General features: G+C 43.3%; 1 protein-coding gene across 19 annotated transcripts in view; it reads left to right on the top strand.

Annotated features, from left to right (window-relative positions):
• LPP (LIM domain containing preferred translocation partner in lipoma) overlaps positions 1-18546 on the top strand; it is a 327364-nt gene that overhangs the window by 293747 nt on the left and 15071 nt on the right. For all 19 annotated transcript variants that reach the window (XR_015274477.1, XR_015274479.1, XR_015274481.1 and 16 more), the window contains one exon: positions 18014-18192. Coding sequence is in view for 14 of the 19 variants with exons in the window: in XM_023933026.2 (XP_023788794.1) it covers positions 18014-18192 (179 nt within the window). In the remaining 5 variants the exon portion in view is untranslated. The remainder of the gene's footprint in view (positions 1-18013; positions 18193-18546) is intronic.

The following is an 18546-nucleotide window of genomic DNA, read 5'->3' as shown; positions in this document are numbered from 1 at the left end:
CTGTGAGCAAAAGGTGGATGAGGAAGGCATGATGTGATTTCTACAGCTGGCTGGATTCTTATTGTCAGAAATGGATTTTACTGGGCTTGAAACTTGGATTAAAAAACATGTCTCTATTAGCTCCAGACAGAGATGCATCCTGGAATCTTGGAAACTGTTTCACTGCTGTCTTTGGGAGGAAATTTTGGCTTTCTAAGTTACAACATGACTGATATGTTCTATTTGGTTTTTTGAGAATTTTTTTATACTCCCATGACTCAAATCCTTTTGAATTTTTCCTTCAAAATGTGTTTGTACGCTCTGTCTAGCATAGCATTGCACTGGATATTCTGGCATTGGGCAGTGGAGGATGGAGGAATGTTTTTCCACTGCCACCACAATGGTCTTCAGCTCAGCATTGCAAAGCACAACTTTTAGCACAATCCACCACATTCAGTTAGACTGACACTTCCCAGGGGGAGCAGGCACAGGGGTTTTGATCCACCAAGACCAGCACTGCTGAATAGATGTACTACAAAGCGAGGCACAAGCCTTGCCTCATACTGTGACAACTCTCTCTGGCCTAAAGTGTGCCACCTCTTCCTCTGCCTGAGTTTTGCTGCTTTTATGTGCTTGAATAGGGTCTTTCCTTTAATGACATAGTTGTGGAGAGGTCTTCTTCACTCACCCTTGGGTCCTTTGCACTGTTCATGGATTGCAGCTGTAGGATATTCACTCAGTCTCCTGTCCCTGCACTGCAGGGTGAAGTGGGTTGGTTTGGGGCATCTCTTATTTGCACAGGTAAATATTTGCTGGGCCAAAGCAAGACAGGCAGAGGAATTGATGCCATTACTGTAAGGTCAAGCTGTTTGCTGGAGAGAGAGGCCATCAGCCCTCCAGGCATGTTCTAAGAACACTCTGCAGATCCAGTTCTGCAAACAAGATATACAAGGACATGTCCCGTTTGTGAATTGCCACCAGCCCTGAGTCTCCAGCCAGCATTGAACAATCACCACATAAATGATTGTGTGAGTGCCTGATGATGATAAATGGAGGCACCTCAGGGACTTTATTGAAAACCTTCATGTTTTCCCTTCCTGCCATCTGCACCAGCTCCCCAAGGGCTCCGAGAGCTGAGTCTGCAAGCTCATTTGCCACTTTATGTACTGTCTGGGCAACTGGGAAAGCCTGGCAAGGCTCTCCAGGACGTCCTCCCCATGTAAGGAACAGTACCACCCTTGCCAGGGTGCCACCATGGGAACACAGACACATCTCCTGATGCCTGAGAAAGCACAGGAGTCCACCTTGCTTTCTGGGAGCTGTGTTGCTTGAAGGGCTAAAAGGGGTAAAAACTTATTTTTGGGTTACTGCTGTCAGCTGACCTGGCTCTAATGCACTTGTGTAAGCAGGCAGCATTTTCACATCTGTGCAGTTTGCTTTGACATGTCAAATAGCTGATGTTTTTGCAAGGTTTCCCTATCTCCTTCCTCCCTCCTCTTTTCTACTGTCTCTATAAAATAATACTGCTATAATCTAGTTTGACTCAGCAGGATCCCTTTCACGCTGGCTAATCCCCATATATAGGCATCAGTTCAGGGAGGTGCACCAGAACGCTGCAATATTTTCCCTAACATTTTGTTTAACCAGGATGACATTATTCAGACAAATTAATTCCTCCAAGACGTAAACTTGTTCTGACTGAGTGCTGCAGCAGCCTCCCTGAGAGCAACAAACCATGATCTGACATCTTAACAGCTCTCCACACAGTCAGGGGGAGTCTTACATAAAAGATCTTCAGCTGTGCATATCTGCAAGGTGCAGCTGCCCCTTTCTGCAATAGATTTCTTTTACAGCAGGTTTCGGTGGAAAAAATATCTTTTTTTAGAAAGTGAATGGGTTCTAAAGCACGAGTAATTTCAGAAAATATCCTGGGATATAAAAACATACAGTAGAGATCACCCTACCCTCTGAAAATCCTTGCTAAAGATTTTAAAAATGGGATTCTACTGTGGTCATTCTCCTTCCATTCTGAACTAGGTTCATCCTGCATGTCTGAGGTAACATGTTGCTAGATGGGATTTACAGAGCTCAGGGGCATGTGTGGGTGATGTGTCAGGTTTGTGTGCCAAATGGCAGCACCTGTTGGAAAGGAAGAGGAAAATGTAAAGAGTCCTTCACAAGTCTGCCAAGAGAAGGAATTCTTGGTCTGCCTCACAGAGGGGATATCCTGGTGTGAGAAATGGCCCTGTGGTGCTGCTTTTACCCCATATAGGGTATAGATGGGCAGGTGAGCTACCCTGTGCCCCTCTGTAACACCAGGTATTTGGGGTGGCAAATACTCAACTGGAGGGCACCCTAAAAGAGGATGAAGGAAAGAAGAAATCTGATTAACTTAAAGTTGCAGAGCCTGAGCTATTTGAATGCAGTTCTGGGTCCGTATCTCACAGCCCTGGCTTCTCTTCTGAATTCTTCATTGCCTTATGTCTACATTTTGCTCTGCTTGAGTTGCTTCACTCTGCCCTAGTTATACATTCCTGAGAAGTGGGTTGATGTTAATTGTTTGTTCATTGAGACTTGCATGGAGTGACTTCAGAGGGCTTAGCTGGATGGCCACGATCTTGGGGTGCTGGGAGCTTCTAGCTGGATTTCTCTTCTGCACCTTCCCATCTCCTAGGCTAGCAAGGACAGCTCAGGGAGAACATGTCCTCTTCTCAGCAGCAGTGTATTATTGACAGAGGGCATCATTAGGGACTCCTGGTACTCTACTTCAAGTACCTTAATGTAATATCATCAACATTAATTCAAACTGTGTTAAGATTACAGCAAGTAACTGTAACATCGAGTAGATGCTGAATTATTAAAAAACTTTATAAAGTTGAAGCTTACAGAAATGGATTTATAGATGCACAAAACTACCTCAGATTAATTTCAGAGGTTCCCTTTGCTCAGTATCAACTGTTGCAGATGCTTCCCACTTGCTTCCCAAAGGAACTTTCACATCTTTTTCTCCTGGTTCTATTTGTGAAAGATCTAACATTAAGACTGCGTTTTCTTTTACGTTGCAGTTTTGTCTTTTGGGGAATAGTCAGTCTTCAAGCTTTCTCCATGCTTTTAGCCCTAGGATCATCTCTGCATGGTGATTCTTTACTTGCTGCAGACATAGGCTTGACCAGTAGCTAAATGTCATTAAGACATTTCGTATTATCTACACAATAACAGCAGAGTGGGCTTCTTGCTCCAGGGGCTTGGTGGAGTAATTAGCAATTTATACTGTAGTAAGGTAGTTTTTTCTCCTGCTGAAGCAATTCTTAAGTCTTTCTGGAAAAAGACACTTAAGTTTTTATTTCTTAATAAATGCGTGGAGTAACTTCTACACATTATACAAACCCTGAAATGCCGTTAATACAGGTTATTCATGGCTTCTGCCTAAGACTCCCTGTGATGTTAACCTGGGATAAACCATCTGTCTCCCAACCACATCTTTGGGACGAGTGAAACCGTCCTTTCAAGAGAAACCATGTGAATGAGCATGGCTGAAACAGATTTCTAGTCTGGTCAGACTAGAATAGTCAGAGCTATTATGTCTGATAGTACTTGATGCTTACCTGTAGTCTGTTATTAATAACAGAAAAAGAAAAAAAGCTGCTGGTAAAACAAGTGGATCAGCAAGATGTCAGAGCAGTGGAATGGAGAGGCATGGACTGATGAACATCTTGGACTCACTTGAACTAATTTGGTTTAACACACCCAGCTGTGAGGCCATCTATTTGTTCAAGAACAAAACCGTCTTGCTCACCAGCTTTATTTCCAGGTTCATCCAGCAAAGTACCTTCCTTAGGAGGGATCAGAGCTTTCTGTACAGCCAGCTAAGGGAGCCTTAGCAAGTGGTAAGCCTGTGTCTCTTGATGTGTTCAGACTATGCCTGGGCATTGCAATGGAAGTCTTGATTTAGTCAAACCTGTAAAGCACTAAAAATCCTAAGTGAATTGTTTGCCAGGGATTCTGCACAGAAACAATGCTGGTATAGCACCAAGGACCTCACAAACTGTGGATCTGGGATAGAAGGAGTGGTGCCTTGTTTGGTTTTCTTTTTGTCACGTTCCCAAAAGAGAGCAGAGAGCCCAAGCACGGTGGGAAGCATGCACATAGCATACTGACAAGATCCTTGTGTTCTATACAGGGCACTAGCTAACACATTCCTCCTGTTAGACCATTGCCACAGCAGGTCCAGATGTCAGTAACTCCAGCTGATACCACTGAAGAGCGATGATTTATGGCCACTGGAGATTTGTCTGCCTTTCTTCAAAGAGCACAAAAAAAGAACTTGGAGGTTGTGCTTGGGGTGGTCAGCTATCTAGGTCAGAAGAGGTAAAAGCTGCTGTTTTCAAAAATTTGCCTTCTTTCCAGCTATCTTGTGGTTTGTCTTCTCTGTCAGAGAATATGGACTGCTTTGTTTTATTCCAGGATGCTGAACATACCCCAACTCAAGCTGCTGGCTTGAAGTATCTTTAAGGAAAGGTGGTTTGAATTAACCACCCTAAAATATAGAACAGCCTATCCCTGAGAACACTTTGCAGTGTGTGACTGCTAAGTGTTTAGTCATTAAAAGGAGGACTATACCCAAAGTTAATTAATTCTTATATTAGGCCCTGAAATGACCAACTCTACACCCAGCTGAAGTCACAGGAATGCCTGGCAAACAGTGGAGTTTAAAGTGCAAGGAAGCAGGAGAACTAAATGGCAAAGACAAACCTTTGGTATCCAGGTAGTATTTTCTTACCAGAAGATCTCAAACTGCTTTCCAAAGCCTGGTAAGAACAATTGTATGAGGGGTTAGATGAGCCCTGGAGTGAATGCCTTATTTTCAGTCACACATTCCAGGTTTTGGCTCAAATATTTTTGTGTTGGGTTTCTTTCAGAAAAGTGCAGAAAGACCCTGCAGCCAGAAATACTATATAAAACACACAGGATGATTAGCAACCTCCTGGAAACATGTGAAACTTTAATAGAACTTAAACTCCAGTTCCTTCCCACAGGTGGAGTCCAGCAGTACTGTAGGCAATATGCACATTTAAGCTATTTTTATGCCTCTGCATCTAAAAATGTGAGTGTTAAAACATATGTAGGTAAAGCAAATGGAAAGCTTAGACTTGCCTGTGTGCCATGCTCATTTGAACTCGCTGCATTAGCCTGGATTGCTGCTGAGCAGTCTGTGCTCCAGCAAAGGTTTTGCAAAGGGAAATGTCTTCACCTACAAACCTGGCTTCTTAAAAGGCCCTATGACTTTGCAGCTCCAGAAGATACTGACTTTCCCTGCCAACCACAAAGGGAAATAAATGACTGGGAGGGCTCAAGTAATTATACAAAGTGCCTGGATCAACTTTTCCATGGGGATCCTGTAGCTACTGGTCTGATGGCTTAATAATGTGCTTCTGAAATGGCTGCTTTCCTCTGCTCTTTCTCTCTGGGGCCAGATTTCCAGCAAGACTCCTTAGCTGCCCTTGCAGAACTGGCAGGACAATGCTCACTGGACTCATGCTGCATGTGAAGGAGCCAACAGTAACTTTTCCATAGGAAAACTTGCAGGTAGGGCAGAGCTGGACTATGCTTTTGAGAAAGCATATGAGAAATATTTGAGAAAGAGAATGACTCAGAAAGCCCTAGATGACTTCTTTGTTCCCCACTCTTCACTCCCTGTCCCTCATGTCTTTGCAAGCTGGTGTGGCCATGCATGTGCAGAGTGACCACTTTGCACCACCAGTGCAGCAATAAAATGTGAACCTTCCATTAGGAGACCACCAGCACTTGTCCTTACGGCCTGCATTAGCTGGATCACTCAGATACATGAGCCACCTGCTAATACCAGGCTGTCTTGTCCGTTTTCACCTGGATCTGATCTATAGTCACAGCCTGATGAAGAGTCACCCTTCCTTCCTTTGTTCCTCATAGGTCCGTTAAATCGGAAGCTCTGTATGGAAAGGTGTGGTCCAGCTTTACTTTGCATGAGCAGCTTGGCAGAACATGAGGGTCAGATTACTTTGGATGTTCAGATGTTCTTGCTGGGAAACTGGCAGCTTCTGGTCCTCAGAAAGGAAAGTTGGATGTTGTATTAGGATGGAAATAAGCAACTCAGCAGTTACATTGGGAAATAACCATTGATGCAGGTGATCTCAGACCTTTTAAAGTACTGTGAGAAGCACTGGAGCATGGTGTTTTCCACTGTTATGGAAAGAAAATCCCCATAATGGAATGGAACAGTCAGAGATCAGAATGATCCTGCAATAATGTTGTTTTTTCCTCTATACCCCATAACCACTGTGATTTCAGCCTAAGAGTCCATACACTGAGAGGATGTTACTGACTTGAGAATGGACATGTTATATAACATCTATTATACATTCAGTGTGTTTATATAAATGCATATCCCTTATGTAACTGTGTCACTAGGAAAACAGTGAGGTTGGACAAGTTGGTTTCTCCTGCCGTTGCTGCTCTGCTTCGCTTGTTGATTCTTAAGCGCTGTCACAAGACACTGCAGGTTGTGCTGCTGATGTGTGTGCCCAAGTGAATCTCTTCTTTTCAGCAGCTCCATTCACTTTGGGTTTTGCTGGGGTTTTTTTCTCAACTGTTTTTTCTTTTTTTAAATGTAATATTTGGCAGAAAGCCTTTGGTGCTGCTTTCACAAACACAGGAGTAATCTGGCTAGTAAATACTATGGACTGACAGTTGACTAGCACAGTGTTCAGTTGCTGTGCTTTTCAACTTGAAATAACATCCAGGGCAGCCTCCTCAAGTGATGTAAAAGACCTGGTAAAGAAATGCCAGCTGTCAGCTTGATTTTTGGTCTGCTCTGCTCTGACATAAACCTTTCTGACAGCTCAGACCAGTGTCCTTCATATTCCAAATTAATCCAAAATTTCTCATGGTAATGAAAGGGAAAGAAATTACTTTAGAGTGCATGTTTCCTGCTCTAAACATCCTTGACTAACCCTGCAGACACCAGAGAATTACCACCTACTCAGACATGCCTGTCTGCTCTTGGTGCAACTCTAGAGCTTATTTGCATTCCAATGGTTTTGCCATCCAAGATCTCTGTATCCAAGTCTCCATGTTGTCTGCACAAAATAGGAAAAACTTTTTTTTCAGGGAGCCTTAATTTTTCTAGATTGAGAGCAAAGGAACACTGCCAAGAGTTTGAATCAACTCAGCAGACAATTGTGTTGTAAGGACTGTTCTGCCCAACTTCCCACAACAATATCTTGAACAGAAGAGTAGCCCAGAGCTTCTGGTTTACTTTTCACTTATTCAGGGAAGGATCTGACCTATTGTGTGAATATCTCTTTGTAAGGTTAGAAGGAATAACGTGCCATCCTTTCTCTCTCAGCTGTACAGCAAGCTGAGTTCCAGCAGAAGCACCCTCAGAGGTGGGCAAGAGGTGCAGAGGGACTGATGTAAATGATCTTCTCTGTCTTTGTCTTTGTGGATGAGATTATCTCACAGTGGAGGAAGGAAGGTGATGGATGAGTTCCCAGGGTGGAACATCAGTCTCCAGCCTTCGCTTTCCTCACCTCTCACTTGACCTCTTTGGGAAGTTCTCTTTTCTGTGCCGTGCCTTCTCTGGGTTCTTCTTATATAGCCATCTCAATTTGCTAGTTTTGTATCCTTTCCTTCTTTGTCACTCTAATCTCAGCAGGTGGCTCAAACTTGCTTTCCCAGACAAGGAACTGAATCACACATTGAGGTCAACTGAATGAAAAGAGTGGGGATGTCATTGCATCTAAAAATAATCTCCGTACCTGGTAGGTGACATATTTGACCCTGGACTTAGTCAGCAGCCTGGATTTATTTCCAATTAGAGTCTGACTCTAGATATAAGAAGAGGTGTTGCTCCAGGAAATAATTCAATTCAAACCTCTGAAGAAATCCTGCACCCCCAAAAATGAAATTTCTAGTCTTGGTGTAGAGGGGACAGAGTATAGTACAGTTCTTGCCTTACACTGACTCACTAAATTTTGGGTTCTGTTATTCTTGACAGTGGCCAGTGCTGATTGTCTGTGGGTTTCCAGTGTTCTTATAGAGTCTTTAAAAATAGACATTTCACTCAGGAGGTTTTCTTCAAGAAAAAAGAAACTCCCTCTCCCTTTGGAAAGACCTCAGAGCACCCACAAAGATTTCAGCCCTCATTTTTCAGGCACAGATAAGTCTCCCACTGCCCCAAAGGCTCCAAGATGTTCTCCTCACATCAGGGACATAAATGTATTTGGCAACTCTTTAGCAAACATATCACGGATTTGGGCAAATCATATTCTCGCTGTCAGTCCGGGTAGCAGCAGCATCCAAGTGCTGAGAGAGTTTTGGGGGAGATTTTTTCCAAGCTTTATACTGGATTACGTTATCTATTAAAAGCAGCTATTTTTATGCTGAACTGCTGCAATGACCTGTATTTCACAACTTGCACATATACACTGAAAAAAACATTATCTTGCACTCAAAAGGTGTTTCAGTAAAAGCTCCATGAAATTCTGTGCAAATCTCATTACCTTCTTGCTTGGGTTTTTATTTTGTTTCCGTTTGGAGAGGTGTTTATTTCTTGGTAGCTCCAGGTGCCAACTTTGGTGTTTACAATAGAGATGTGACTTCACATCTTCAGACCATCAAGCACCTCCTAATAGCTGACTAAAGCCACTTCAAAGATAATATGAAGAACATAGGAGAAAAATAATAGAATTATTCTCTGAGTCACTGGTGAACCAAGGACAGAAGCCAAATACCCTGAGTTTCCAGTGTTCTGCCCCTGCCACTAGGAAAAATAAACTTCTCTTATGACTTGTATGAGACCTTCAGGAAAAGCTTTGCATTCTCTCTGTTTGAGCAATTAAGGTAGAAGGGGGAGCTGTTAAACTGATATCCAGCTAAAATACTTAATTTATTTAGTAGCCATTAGAAGTGACTTGGAGATGCCCTTATCTGTGACTTGAAATAAGCAGAGGAAAATAGATTGTGTGTCTTTCCTTGTGGCTTAGATATATTAGGGGGTTTTATTCTCAAGGAGTGAAGGGGAAGGATTCTGTTTTGTTAATTTGGGTTTTTTTCTTACAAACTCTAGAAGAACCCAGAGTCTTGAGCAGTAGCCCTGTCTTTCTCCTTTTCTTTTTTTTTTTTTTTTTTTTGTTTCTCCAGGAAATCTCTCTTGGAGAACACAGGAAGCAGAAAAAGCCAGCTTTAAGCAGGTTGTAGTTATAAAGCTTGTAGTGTTCAATCTGTAACCGAAGCAAGCCCAGCTTTGCTGGATGCTAATTTACTGACAAGACTTTCCAACTAAAATTCGTTTTCCATTTTAATCAATGAAGTTTCATTTACTTGATGGTTTTTATATCACAAATTCTTGCATTGCTCGAACAGTCGTTCAGGAAACACATGGCAGGTGAGAACTCATTTCAAATGTAAAATGACCAAGAAAGAGGAGAGTGAGGGGAACTATAAATAACCGGAGATGTCAGAGTCTCAGTCATTTTTTCCTCTGCAAGTCAGCTTTAGCAGTTAAGGTCAAGATAACATTTCCATGTCAATGGTCAGTTACAACAAAATTCTAAAACAGGAAAATTGAATGGAATTTTTGATTTTTTTTCTTGTATTGTGCCCAGATTTGACCAATTTATAGTTTCTTTGGTCCGTCAGCTCTGAGTTCCAATGTTATTTTGGTTAAGCTTCTTGCCAGAGTGGCAAGCCTGGATTGGAACATTTGGTTTATTAAAGGCTATGAAATTAAATTCCTCACCAAAAGAAAAGAAAAAAAGCCCACATCTTGCTGATAGTCACTTTCTGTTTCCTTTGATGCGGTTCAGTTTGACTTGAATTTTAGCCTAACGATTTGCTACACTGTTTTGTTTTCACGAAGTTCTAATCAGCTTAAACTGCAAGCGGTTTGAAATGCCTCTCTAACAGCTTCCTTGGTACTGCTAATTAAGCTTGAAATCTCTGTATTGTCCACAATTGTATCTAAACAAGGAGGAGAGTGTATCTGCTCGATGTTTGCCACATCTCCCAGCTGCATGTAATTCTGCTGCCTGTGCAGAAAGTAATCACAACAGGACAGAACCTTTATTTAGGCAAAACTCCCAGGGCGGCATGCAAGGTCAGGCACATCATGTTTTGAGGAATTTATTTGGTGGCAAGAACACGTAAGGCAAGCAGAGCTACATCAACAGCACAAAGACTGGAAGTGCTTGGGAATAACGAACAGCTTTGCTTTATCCCCCAGAGCACTTTGTTCTGCAGAGCCCTGAGTTATGTATGGTCTGTAGGTGCTCTCACCTGATGTGTGGGTGTTAAAAATAGATAAAAGCACAGGCTATCAAAACCTGACGTGTGTTCCCCCCGTCCCTCAGGAGCAAAGCTAATAGAATATCATAGTTTTTAAAGCTACCAAGGTTCACTTCAGTGGAAAAAGAATCCTGACAAATCCTCAAACACATCTTTCTGCATTGAGCAAAGCCATGGGCTGGTTTCTCCCTAGGTAGGGACCAGAGTGTGTGAAGCAATACTAATCTGCTGAGGCACGGCTGCTGCTGTGTGACACAGCCCAGGGATTTCCGCAGTAGCTCTGTGCCAGTTTGTCTCAGCTGCTGGAGCCTTGAACAAACTATTTACCTCTGACATTCTGGGAGGGATTTTGAGGGATTTCCTTCAAATTAGAAATCTTCGAAAATCAGCCTCTTGCGCCAGGCGTTGTATTATGCAATGTCTTGGAATGAAGGTCTGGTGCACTCAGGATCTCGTTGGATTGAAGGAATCAGAGATGGAAACTGTCTTATCAGATCATCCCTCCCTGCCAAGGCAGGCTCATCTCCCGTGCTCTGCTGGTACTGCTGTGCTTTGCAGATGTTTTTCTCTCCGGTGCTCCAAAGTCCTGTCCCAGTTCCCTGGCTGGATGTTTTCTGGGCCTGTTGCAGTCCTGGTGTGCAGTGACCGATTTCACGTGGTTATGCTGCTTCATACCTGGGGTGTGGTGTGGTGGCAGTGCTAATGGCAAGATGAACTCTGCTGCACAATGTGCTGCTTCAGTTCTCTGGGGAGTTTGCAGCTCCCAGAGCAATAGACAAGATGTGAGAAGGTTTGGAAATGCAACTTCACTAGAAAATTACTGAAGGGACTGGAGCTGATTACTAAAACATTAAACAATGTTCTTTTAAATAGCAGTTGCTAAGGATGCTTTCAATTGTTTGGTTTACTGTAGTATTCCATGCAACTATAATTATTGTTGCTGAAAAAAGTCTCACATACATAGACTTTTTTTACTCTCTATGCTATTTTAAAGTCAACTGTAAGCTAGAAGCATTTTCCCAATATTAAACTACTTTATTCTTGCAAATGGCTGTAGCCACATTGGAGTATTCTGGATAACAGCTCAGATGCTGTTGTCTGGTACTGCACCACCCAGAGTTGACTTTTGAGATGTGGGCAAGTCATTACAGATAAAAAAGAATTTAATTTTTTGTGTTAATAATATCTTGTTTCCATTAAGTAACCATTTAGGCACACAGGCTACTTAACAAGTATTTATCAAACCTAACAATATCCAGTTTCTCACTGGGATATGTAACTTCTACAGCCATTTTATTTACAGGCCAGCTGAGGCACAGAGCATGGGAGTGCTTTGCCTGTGGCAGCTACTTGGTTTAAAAGCCAGAAGTCCAGGCATTTTATCTTCCAGCCTACCAGTTTAGAGGAAAATTCCCTCATTTCTTACATTCACAGGCTCTGCCATTTTAAAGGGACAAAGATCTCTGTTATCACATAAAGGAATGTACAGAAGATGAGTAGCTTTGAGTACTAAAAATCAGTTAAGTAATTTCCAGTGCAAGGCTTCTTGTGGATTTTTAGCTGGAAGGAATGGAACCACAATGTGGCTGTGGTTGGACATTGAGGATAACGCAGAGCAGATTGTTTAACCCTGATATTCCCTCATCACTCTCAGCTTGGCGGTGCTAGAAGGGGACGCAGGCCTTATCTAAACTGGTACTGAGCATCAGAGAAGCCACCCAGTTCCTGCCTCTGCTGCTCCAAACATTAATTACATTCAGCATTAAAAATATAATTCTTTCTGCAGGTAGTATGGCCAGCTTGTGTGCCTGCCAGACCCAGCAGCCTTCTCTGAGTTTCCCCTTCAGCCTTTGGTGTTCTCAGACAATGGCAAAGCCATCCCTCAGCCTTCACTTGATAAGAAAAATGGAGCTCCTTCCTCCTCTCACTGTAGAGCATATTTTGACATCTGCTTATCATTTGAGAAGCCTTTCTCCAGCACTGTTCCATTTTCATCATGGCCTTTCTGTTATTGCACATTTGTGGGCTCGGTTGCATGCCGTTGTTATCTTTGCTACTAACACAAGCCATGAAATACATCTAGTCTTTCTCTAATAGTTACAGGGCAAGGGGAAGGGACTCCTCCATGCTGTATGCTGAGAGGACTTTCTGCCAGATTCACCTCCAGCTGCTCCGAGTCCAAAACTATAAAGCTGAATTCAGTTTTCCTGACAAGAAAAGCAAATTCCAGCAGAGGAGAAGCATGCCAGCCGTGGTATTGCTACTGTGCTGGGAAAGCCACTACAAACTGAGCCGAGTGGAAGAACAATTTGAAAGCCACTGAATACAGTAACCTCCAGGGCCTGAGTCTGCACTGTGCAAGGGGTAGCTGTAAGCACAGTTCAGACCCATTACCAGCGTGCTGATAACATTGCAGAGTTGTTCATATAATTGATTCCCATATCTTCTTTTCCATCTCCTAGCAAATCAAGCTATGCCATCTAAATTTATGTAAATTTATCTCTGTCTGAATTAGGCTGTCAGGGGTCACATCTCTTGCCCCGACACACTGATGCAGCTGTGGCAGCACGGTCTGAAGGTCAGAGAGCCAGCCAAGGTCCTTCTGCTATGCTCTCCCTTGCTAAAAGTACCCCTCAGAGCAGCAAGGAGGGGAGTGTCACCCTCTGCTAATAATGTGTCCAGCTGGTCAGGTAAAGTGAGAAGGATTAACTCACGCCCAGCTTCTCTCCTCATACATGCAGGAAGGAATCTCATGCTGGCTATTGGTGAGTTAAATGTTATGTTTGCCAAGATATAACCCATCTGTAGAGATAGCAGCTGGGGAGCCTTGGGTGGAAATCAGGTCTTGGTTTTCCTTTTCTAGAAATAATGCCAAAAAGTGTTTGAAAGTGTTGAAATTACATCTTGACACTTAACCCCTCCACCACTTTCTGCTTTATATTTAATTTATAATACAACTATATGTTTTCAGACCCAAAACCTAAATGAAACCATTTGCAATTATTTTGAAGTGCAGTTTTTCAATTGACCTGATCTAATTTGAGGTTTATAAATTCACCAGGCTTCTTGAGATTAAAGTGTTCTGTCTTTGCTTAAGTATGGAAACATTTTCAAGCCTCAAAAAATATCCCACAAAGGGGAAAATGTCTGCTGCTCTGCTCTCCTCCTGTCTGAGGAAATGAAGGACAGAGTCACAAGATTTAAAGCATGTCACTTACCACACTTTACTAAGTTACAGTTCAACTATAGTATTTGACCATGTGCCTGTTTTTAGCACAACAGTCACATTTCATTCGTGCAGCTTAAAACCATCTCTGCTCAGTCACTTCAAAAAATGTGCTTCTTCTGCAGTGCTTACAGAAAGTGAGTTTGTGTCCCTGTGCATGAGCTGCCAATGTAATTTATTCCAGCAACTTCCCTCCTCTCTCCCAGTAAAATAAGCAATACCATGCTCGTGTCCCTGTGCGTGAGCTCTCCTCGGTCTGCTGTTGAGAGTGCAGGAGACATTATTTATGTTCATTAGAGCTTGGGATGAATTGCCAATGCAGAAGAAGCAATGACTAATCTGTGTGGCTTTTCTTCTGCACTCATTGCTGGGTCATTGTGGGAGAGTCCTTGTGCTGGCATGACACTGTGAGTTACTGCTATCCCCCACGTTTGGTTAGGTGGGGTTATCATCTGCAGCATTAGGGCAGTGGGATGAGCTGCAGCCCGTGGGCTGTCACTGCCACCTCTGCTCCCCAAAGCCTCTGCCACCTTGCCATCTGGGATGTGAGTCTTCAGGGGAGGACTCAGACATCCCCCAGCTCCAGTCTTCTGTGGCTCTTGCAACCCAGAAGTCTTTCCCAGCAGTTGGAGTTTTTATTTTGTGTCCCATGTTTAAACCTAAAATCTGCAGAGCAACTCCCTTTGGCTTTCTGTGGTTTCTGAAGGGACAAGTATTGCTCTAGGGAGGTCAACTCCAACCACCACTTGATGCTTGCTTCCAAGCAGCTTGTTCTCACTTGGATTCTGATTGTGCTATACATGTTTAAGTCTCTTAATTTTAACTTGCAAGATGATTCATGATGTCCTGGTCATTATAGTTCTTTCTTTGTGTTTTAGTGTATCTTTGCTTGGGGTTATTTTTCTTATTACTTAGGTTATTTAGGGTGCATTATTCTCCCCATATGAGATTGTTTTTTCTTTGCCATGGATGTTCTGCCCTCAAGAGACATGGACCCAGGCTCAGCCTTAAACACTGTGCCAACCTTCTATTTAGAAATGGATGGTTCCTTCCCTGTGCTTTTCAAACCCCCCAAAAATTACTTGGATTTGGAGACACAAGGGCACTCCCTGCCTGTTGGCAAAAAATATGGGAAAAGAATGGTAAATTTTACCCTCAGCCCACACTAGATTTATGGTCTATATTCTTATGACATGAATGTGGCCACAACCCCTAAGTCTGATGTTTCCTAGCTGTTTCTCATCTTCCTTCTGTGTGCCTTGCCTTGGCTCTCAGTGTAACTCATCAGACGCATTCAGCTCTACCTGTTGATTACAGAGCAGGCTTGCAACAGCTGGAGAGAAAAGAAGGAAAATAGACCAGTTAGGCATTTTTCTTCATCTTGTTTGGCTTTTTGAAGGTCTGAAAGCTCCAGGAGGTGCTAGAAGAGTTAGACTAACTGTAAAAGAGCAAAATCAAGAAGCTAAACTTAAAATCCTGTAGGGATGCTGTTCCCATAATGTGCAGAAATACCTTTGTGCAGGTTGTTAGCTGCTGGGGCAGCACTTAGGCATGTGGGATAACCTGATTAGAGAATCAAAGAAAACCCTGGTAGCTTCACAGGCCAAATCCTGCCTTACAGCAACCTGATGTCAAATGGGTGTGAATCAAGGAAGCTTTCCCTTTGGCATCATCTGGTAACACCTTGAAGAGAAGGGTTTGAGCCAGCCAGGGTTCTAGCAAGGAGAGAGGCTTAAGCAAACACACTCCCAGACAGGGAGTGAGCTGGAGTCTGAAACTAATGACTTTGTTTTTCCTTACTGGTACAGACTTGGAAGGATAAAAAGAATAAATTTCTCAGGTCTGATTTTCAGGTTGTATAGAAAGTTTAATCAGGAGTTAGTTAATTTATAATGCTTGTCTTACTTAGCTGTGAGAATGTCCAACTGTGACTGAGCTGAGATTTGGGAGCAGAAGATATGTTTTCAGAAGGTATGATCCAGCAGGGTGATTGCCTGCTGTCCTGGCAACTGCAGTTTCCAGCAAAATCAGTGTTAACATGGAATGTCAGACAGGATGGTTGTACTGATCCCTCGTGGGCTTAAACTCTGTGTCCCCGACATGTGTGAGCAGGAGTTTGATTGGATGCATGGTGAGAGCCATTCCAGGCCGTGCTGTTTGGTGCTAGACCCCTCTGCAGCATGGATTGCTGCTGCAGGTGCCTGCTCTGGTCACAGTCCTTGGTGGGCTGCAGTAGCAGACCAGGGGAACTGCTGAACAGACCAGTCTCCAGCGTGGAAGTAAGCCACAGAATTCCCGGTCATGTTGTGGGGGATCAGTGTTTATCACAATTCAAAAATCAATCAGGAAAGTTTATGGGAGAAGCATCTACTTGAGGTAAAGTATGGGGAAGCCAAGCTCTGACTCAGGAAGTCCCTAAACCAGTAATCAGTGGAGACTGGAAGCAAATCCCAAGGAATTTCTGTGTTTTGCTTACCCTGTTGTCATACTTTGGCCTCTGTTGTTGGCAACTGTTGGAAATGAGGCAAGCAGTGACTTGGTGAGGCAAACGCTCCATACCTGAGTGTGTTCAGAAAGTCTCATTGCAAATGCCTTATGAATGGCACAGTCTTCCATCCGTATCCCCAGGTATCCTGCCTTCCCTCCTTGGCAGAAAAACACAGAGAGCCACATGGATGCGGACTGAGATGATGTGATCTGCTTATGCAAAGCAAAATGGTAAATCTGCCAGGTTATTTCTCCATGGAGAAAATTATTGACCTTGCTTTTTCTGGCATACCAGCCACAGTTATAATGATGATGATGGTGACAGCAACCAGACAGAAAGGCCAGCAGTCATTCTTTCCTGCCCATTATTATAAGATATAAAGCAAAATCCAGCCTGAGTTCAATGCTATTCTGGCTGTGCTCCCCTTACAAATGTGTGAGGCAGTTCTCATACGGGTTGAAATTCAGGACTTTTCATATCGACCTTTCCAAAACCAATGCTTCTGATCCTCTGATAGGAACTCATGTATTTCTGTGTTTGTACCTTACCACTGACATGCAGCCCAGAGATAATGTCTGAGAGCAAATGTGCAAGTGTAGAACCTTCTGAGCTCCTGGGTGATTCATCTCCTTACAATACCTTTTGGTTGCATGTAAGGACTGGATCTTGCCCCCGAGAATACTGGCTCAGAGAAGCAATAATAATAATACAGTCAGTCAAAGCACTGCTTTCCCTGGGAATTTTGTTGCATGAGGAAGCAGAACTTTAGCCTTCCTTTGTTTGCTAACAAGATCTGCCTTTCAAATGCTTTCTATATTTCTGTCCTGTTAGATATTTTCTTTTTTTTTTCTCACCTCCCTATTTCTGTCTATCTAAATAATAATCAATAGTGTAATGATAGATTTTTCTACCTCACCCAAAATACAAATGCTGGTTGATAACTTCAGGTGCATCAAGCAAGAATAGTAGGTAAAGTTTGCTTTTCTAAAGTCCAGTGAAATTACCCAAATCATTGCCACAGATTTATTGCTTGTATCTATGTGGTTTGGATCCTCCATTCATGGCATGTGTCTTTTAAAAAGTGCTTGCTTTGAAATGGTTAGTTATCCAGCTGGTGTCAGAAGGGCTGGTGTGGCTCACAGACAACCATCTGAAACAGAATTATCTTGGTGTTTCTATAATTAACTGCAAGGGTGAGTGAGGGTTGAAATGAGATGAATCATTCAATGGACCCCACTTGAAAAGTGGGAATTTTTTTGGCTGCAGCACTTTAGGAGCAGGCTAGTATGTAAAACCTGTGCAGCAAGGATCATGGCCTTAGAGCTGGAATTTCACAGTCATTATCTCAAACATCATGGGCCAGAGATAAATGAAGCATTTAAGTCATCCTGAACTCCTGTCCTTGTGGATGCTTTCCTTGCAGCCACTGCTTTGTTCTCTCCCCAGATTTAGCAGTATTCTCTGTGGTGAGAGAGGAAGATCAAGATTTTTCCACAAGGCAGATAAAGATATTTTAATGGGATCTGCATTGGCAAAGTAATTAGAGGGTCTCTCTGTAGCCCCAGGAGTTTGCACTTCAGTTTAGCACTGCCCTCTGTGGAACTTGTCTCTAATGAACTCCTCTGCAAAAGCTCACTCGGACTGGGCAGTGCAGAGGTAAAAGCTCAGGAGTACTGGCTGCACAACTCCTTCCTTCACGTGCTCCTGGCTACAGAGGCTGCTGTGTCTCAGATAACCCACCTGATGAACCATCTCTGATCACTTGTCAGAGCTGCTGAGAGAAGGCTCTGGCTTGTGTTCTCGCGCTGCTCTAAAGGCTTGACCCAGGCCCTGTGCTGTTATCATACTCTTTGATAACTGTTGACTGCACTTTATCTAGAAGAAATGAAAGTACCTGAAGCTTCCAAGCAGACCAGCAGCAGCCTGCAACCCAGCTGGCCTTTGTAAGTGTCCTGCTGAGATGGTGCTCACATCTGTTGTGTATGTTTTCTTTGCAGAAAACTCTGGAGCAATGCAGCGTCTGCGCAAAGCCCATCATGGAGAGGATCCTCCGAGCCACTGGGAAGGCCTACCATCCCCACTGCTTCACCTGTGTGATGTGCCATCGCAGCCTGGACGGGATCCCCTTCACTGTGGATGCTGGTGGCAACATCCACTGCATTGAGGATTTCCATAAGTAAGGCCTAAGCTGCTGTCAGTGCTTTGCTTGTTGTCTTTGTTTTTTGGCCCTAAAAATTCTCCTTTTTCAGACTGAGCTTTCAGGAAGTTCTGAACGCTATGCCACTTCCTCCCAAGCCTCTTAAACAGTAGAGAGAGCTTTGCTCCAGGCAGGCACACCGTGGCATACAAGGTTAATTGGTTATGGGACGATTCTGCTTGATCTCTGTTTTGCTTAGAGCTGAATTGAGGGATAACCTCTGTGTCCCTCTGTTTTAAGTGCTCTGCCTTCCCTTTGCCTTTCACTGTGCATGTTTCTCTTCACTGCCTCTACCTGCACTTTCACATCACCAGCTCCTTGTTTCTTCCACTG

This window comes from Cyanistes caeruleus, chromosome 10, assembly GCF_971803275.1.
Source record: "Cyanistes caeruleus chromosome 10, bCyaCae1.hap1.1, whole genome shotgun sequence".
NCBI lineage: Eukaryota > Metazoa > Chordata > Aves > Passeriformes > Paridae > Cyanistes > Cyanistes caeruleus.
Note: the sequence above shows the minus strand (reverse complement) of the source record. Positions and strands in the feature narration are given on the sequence as shown.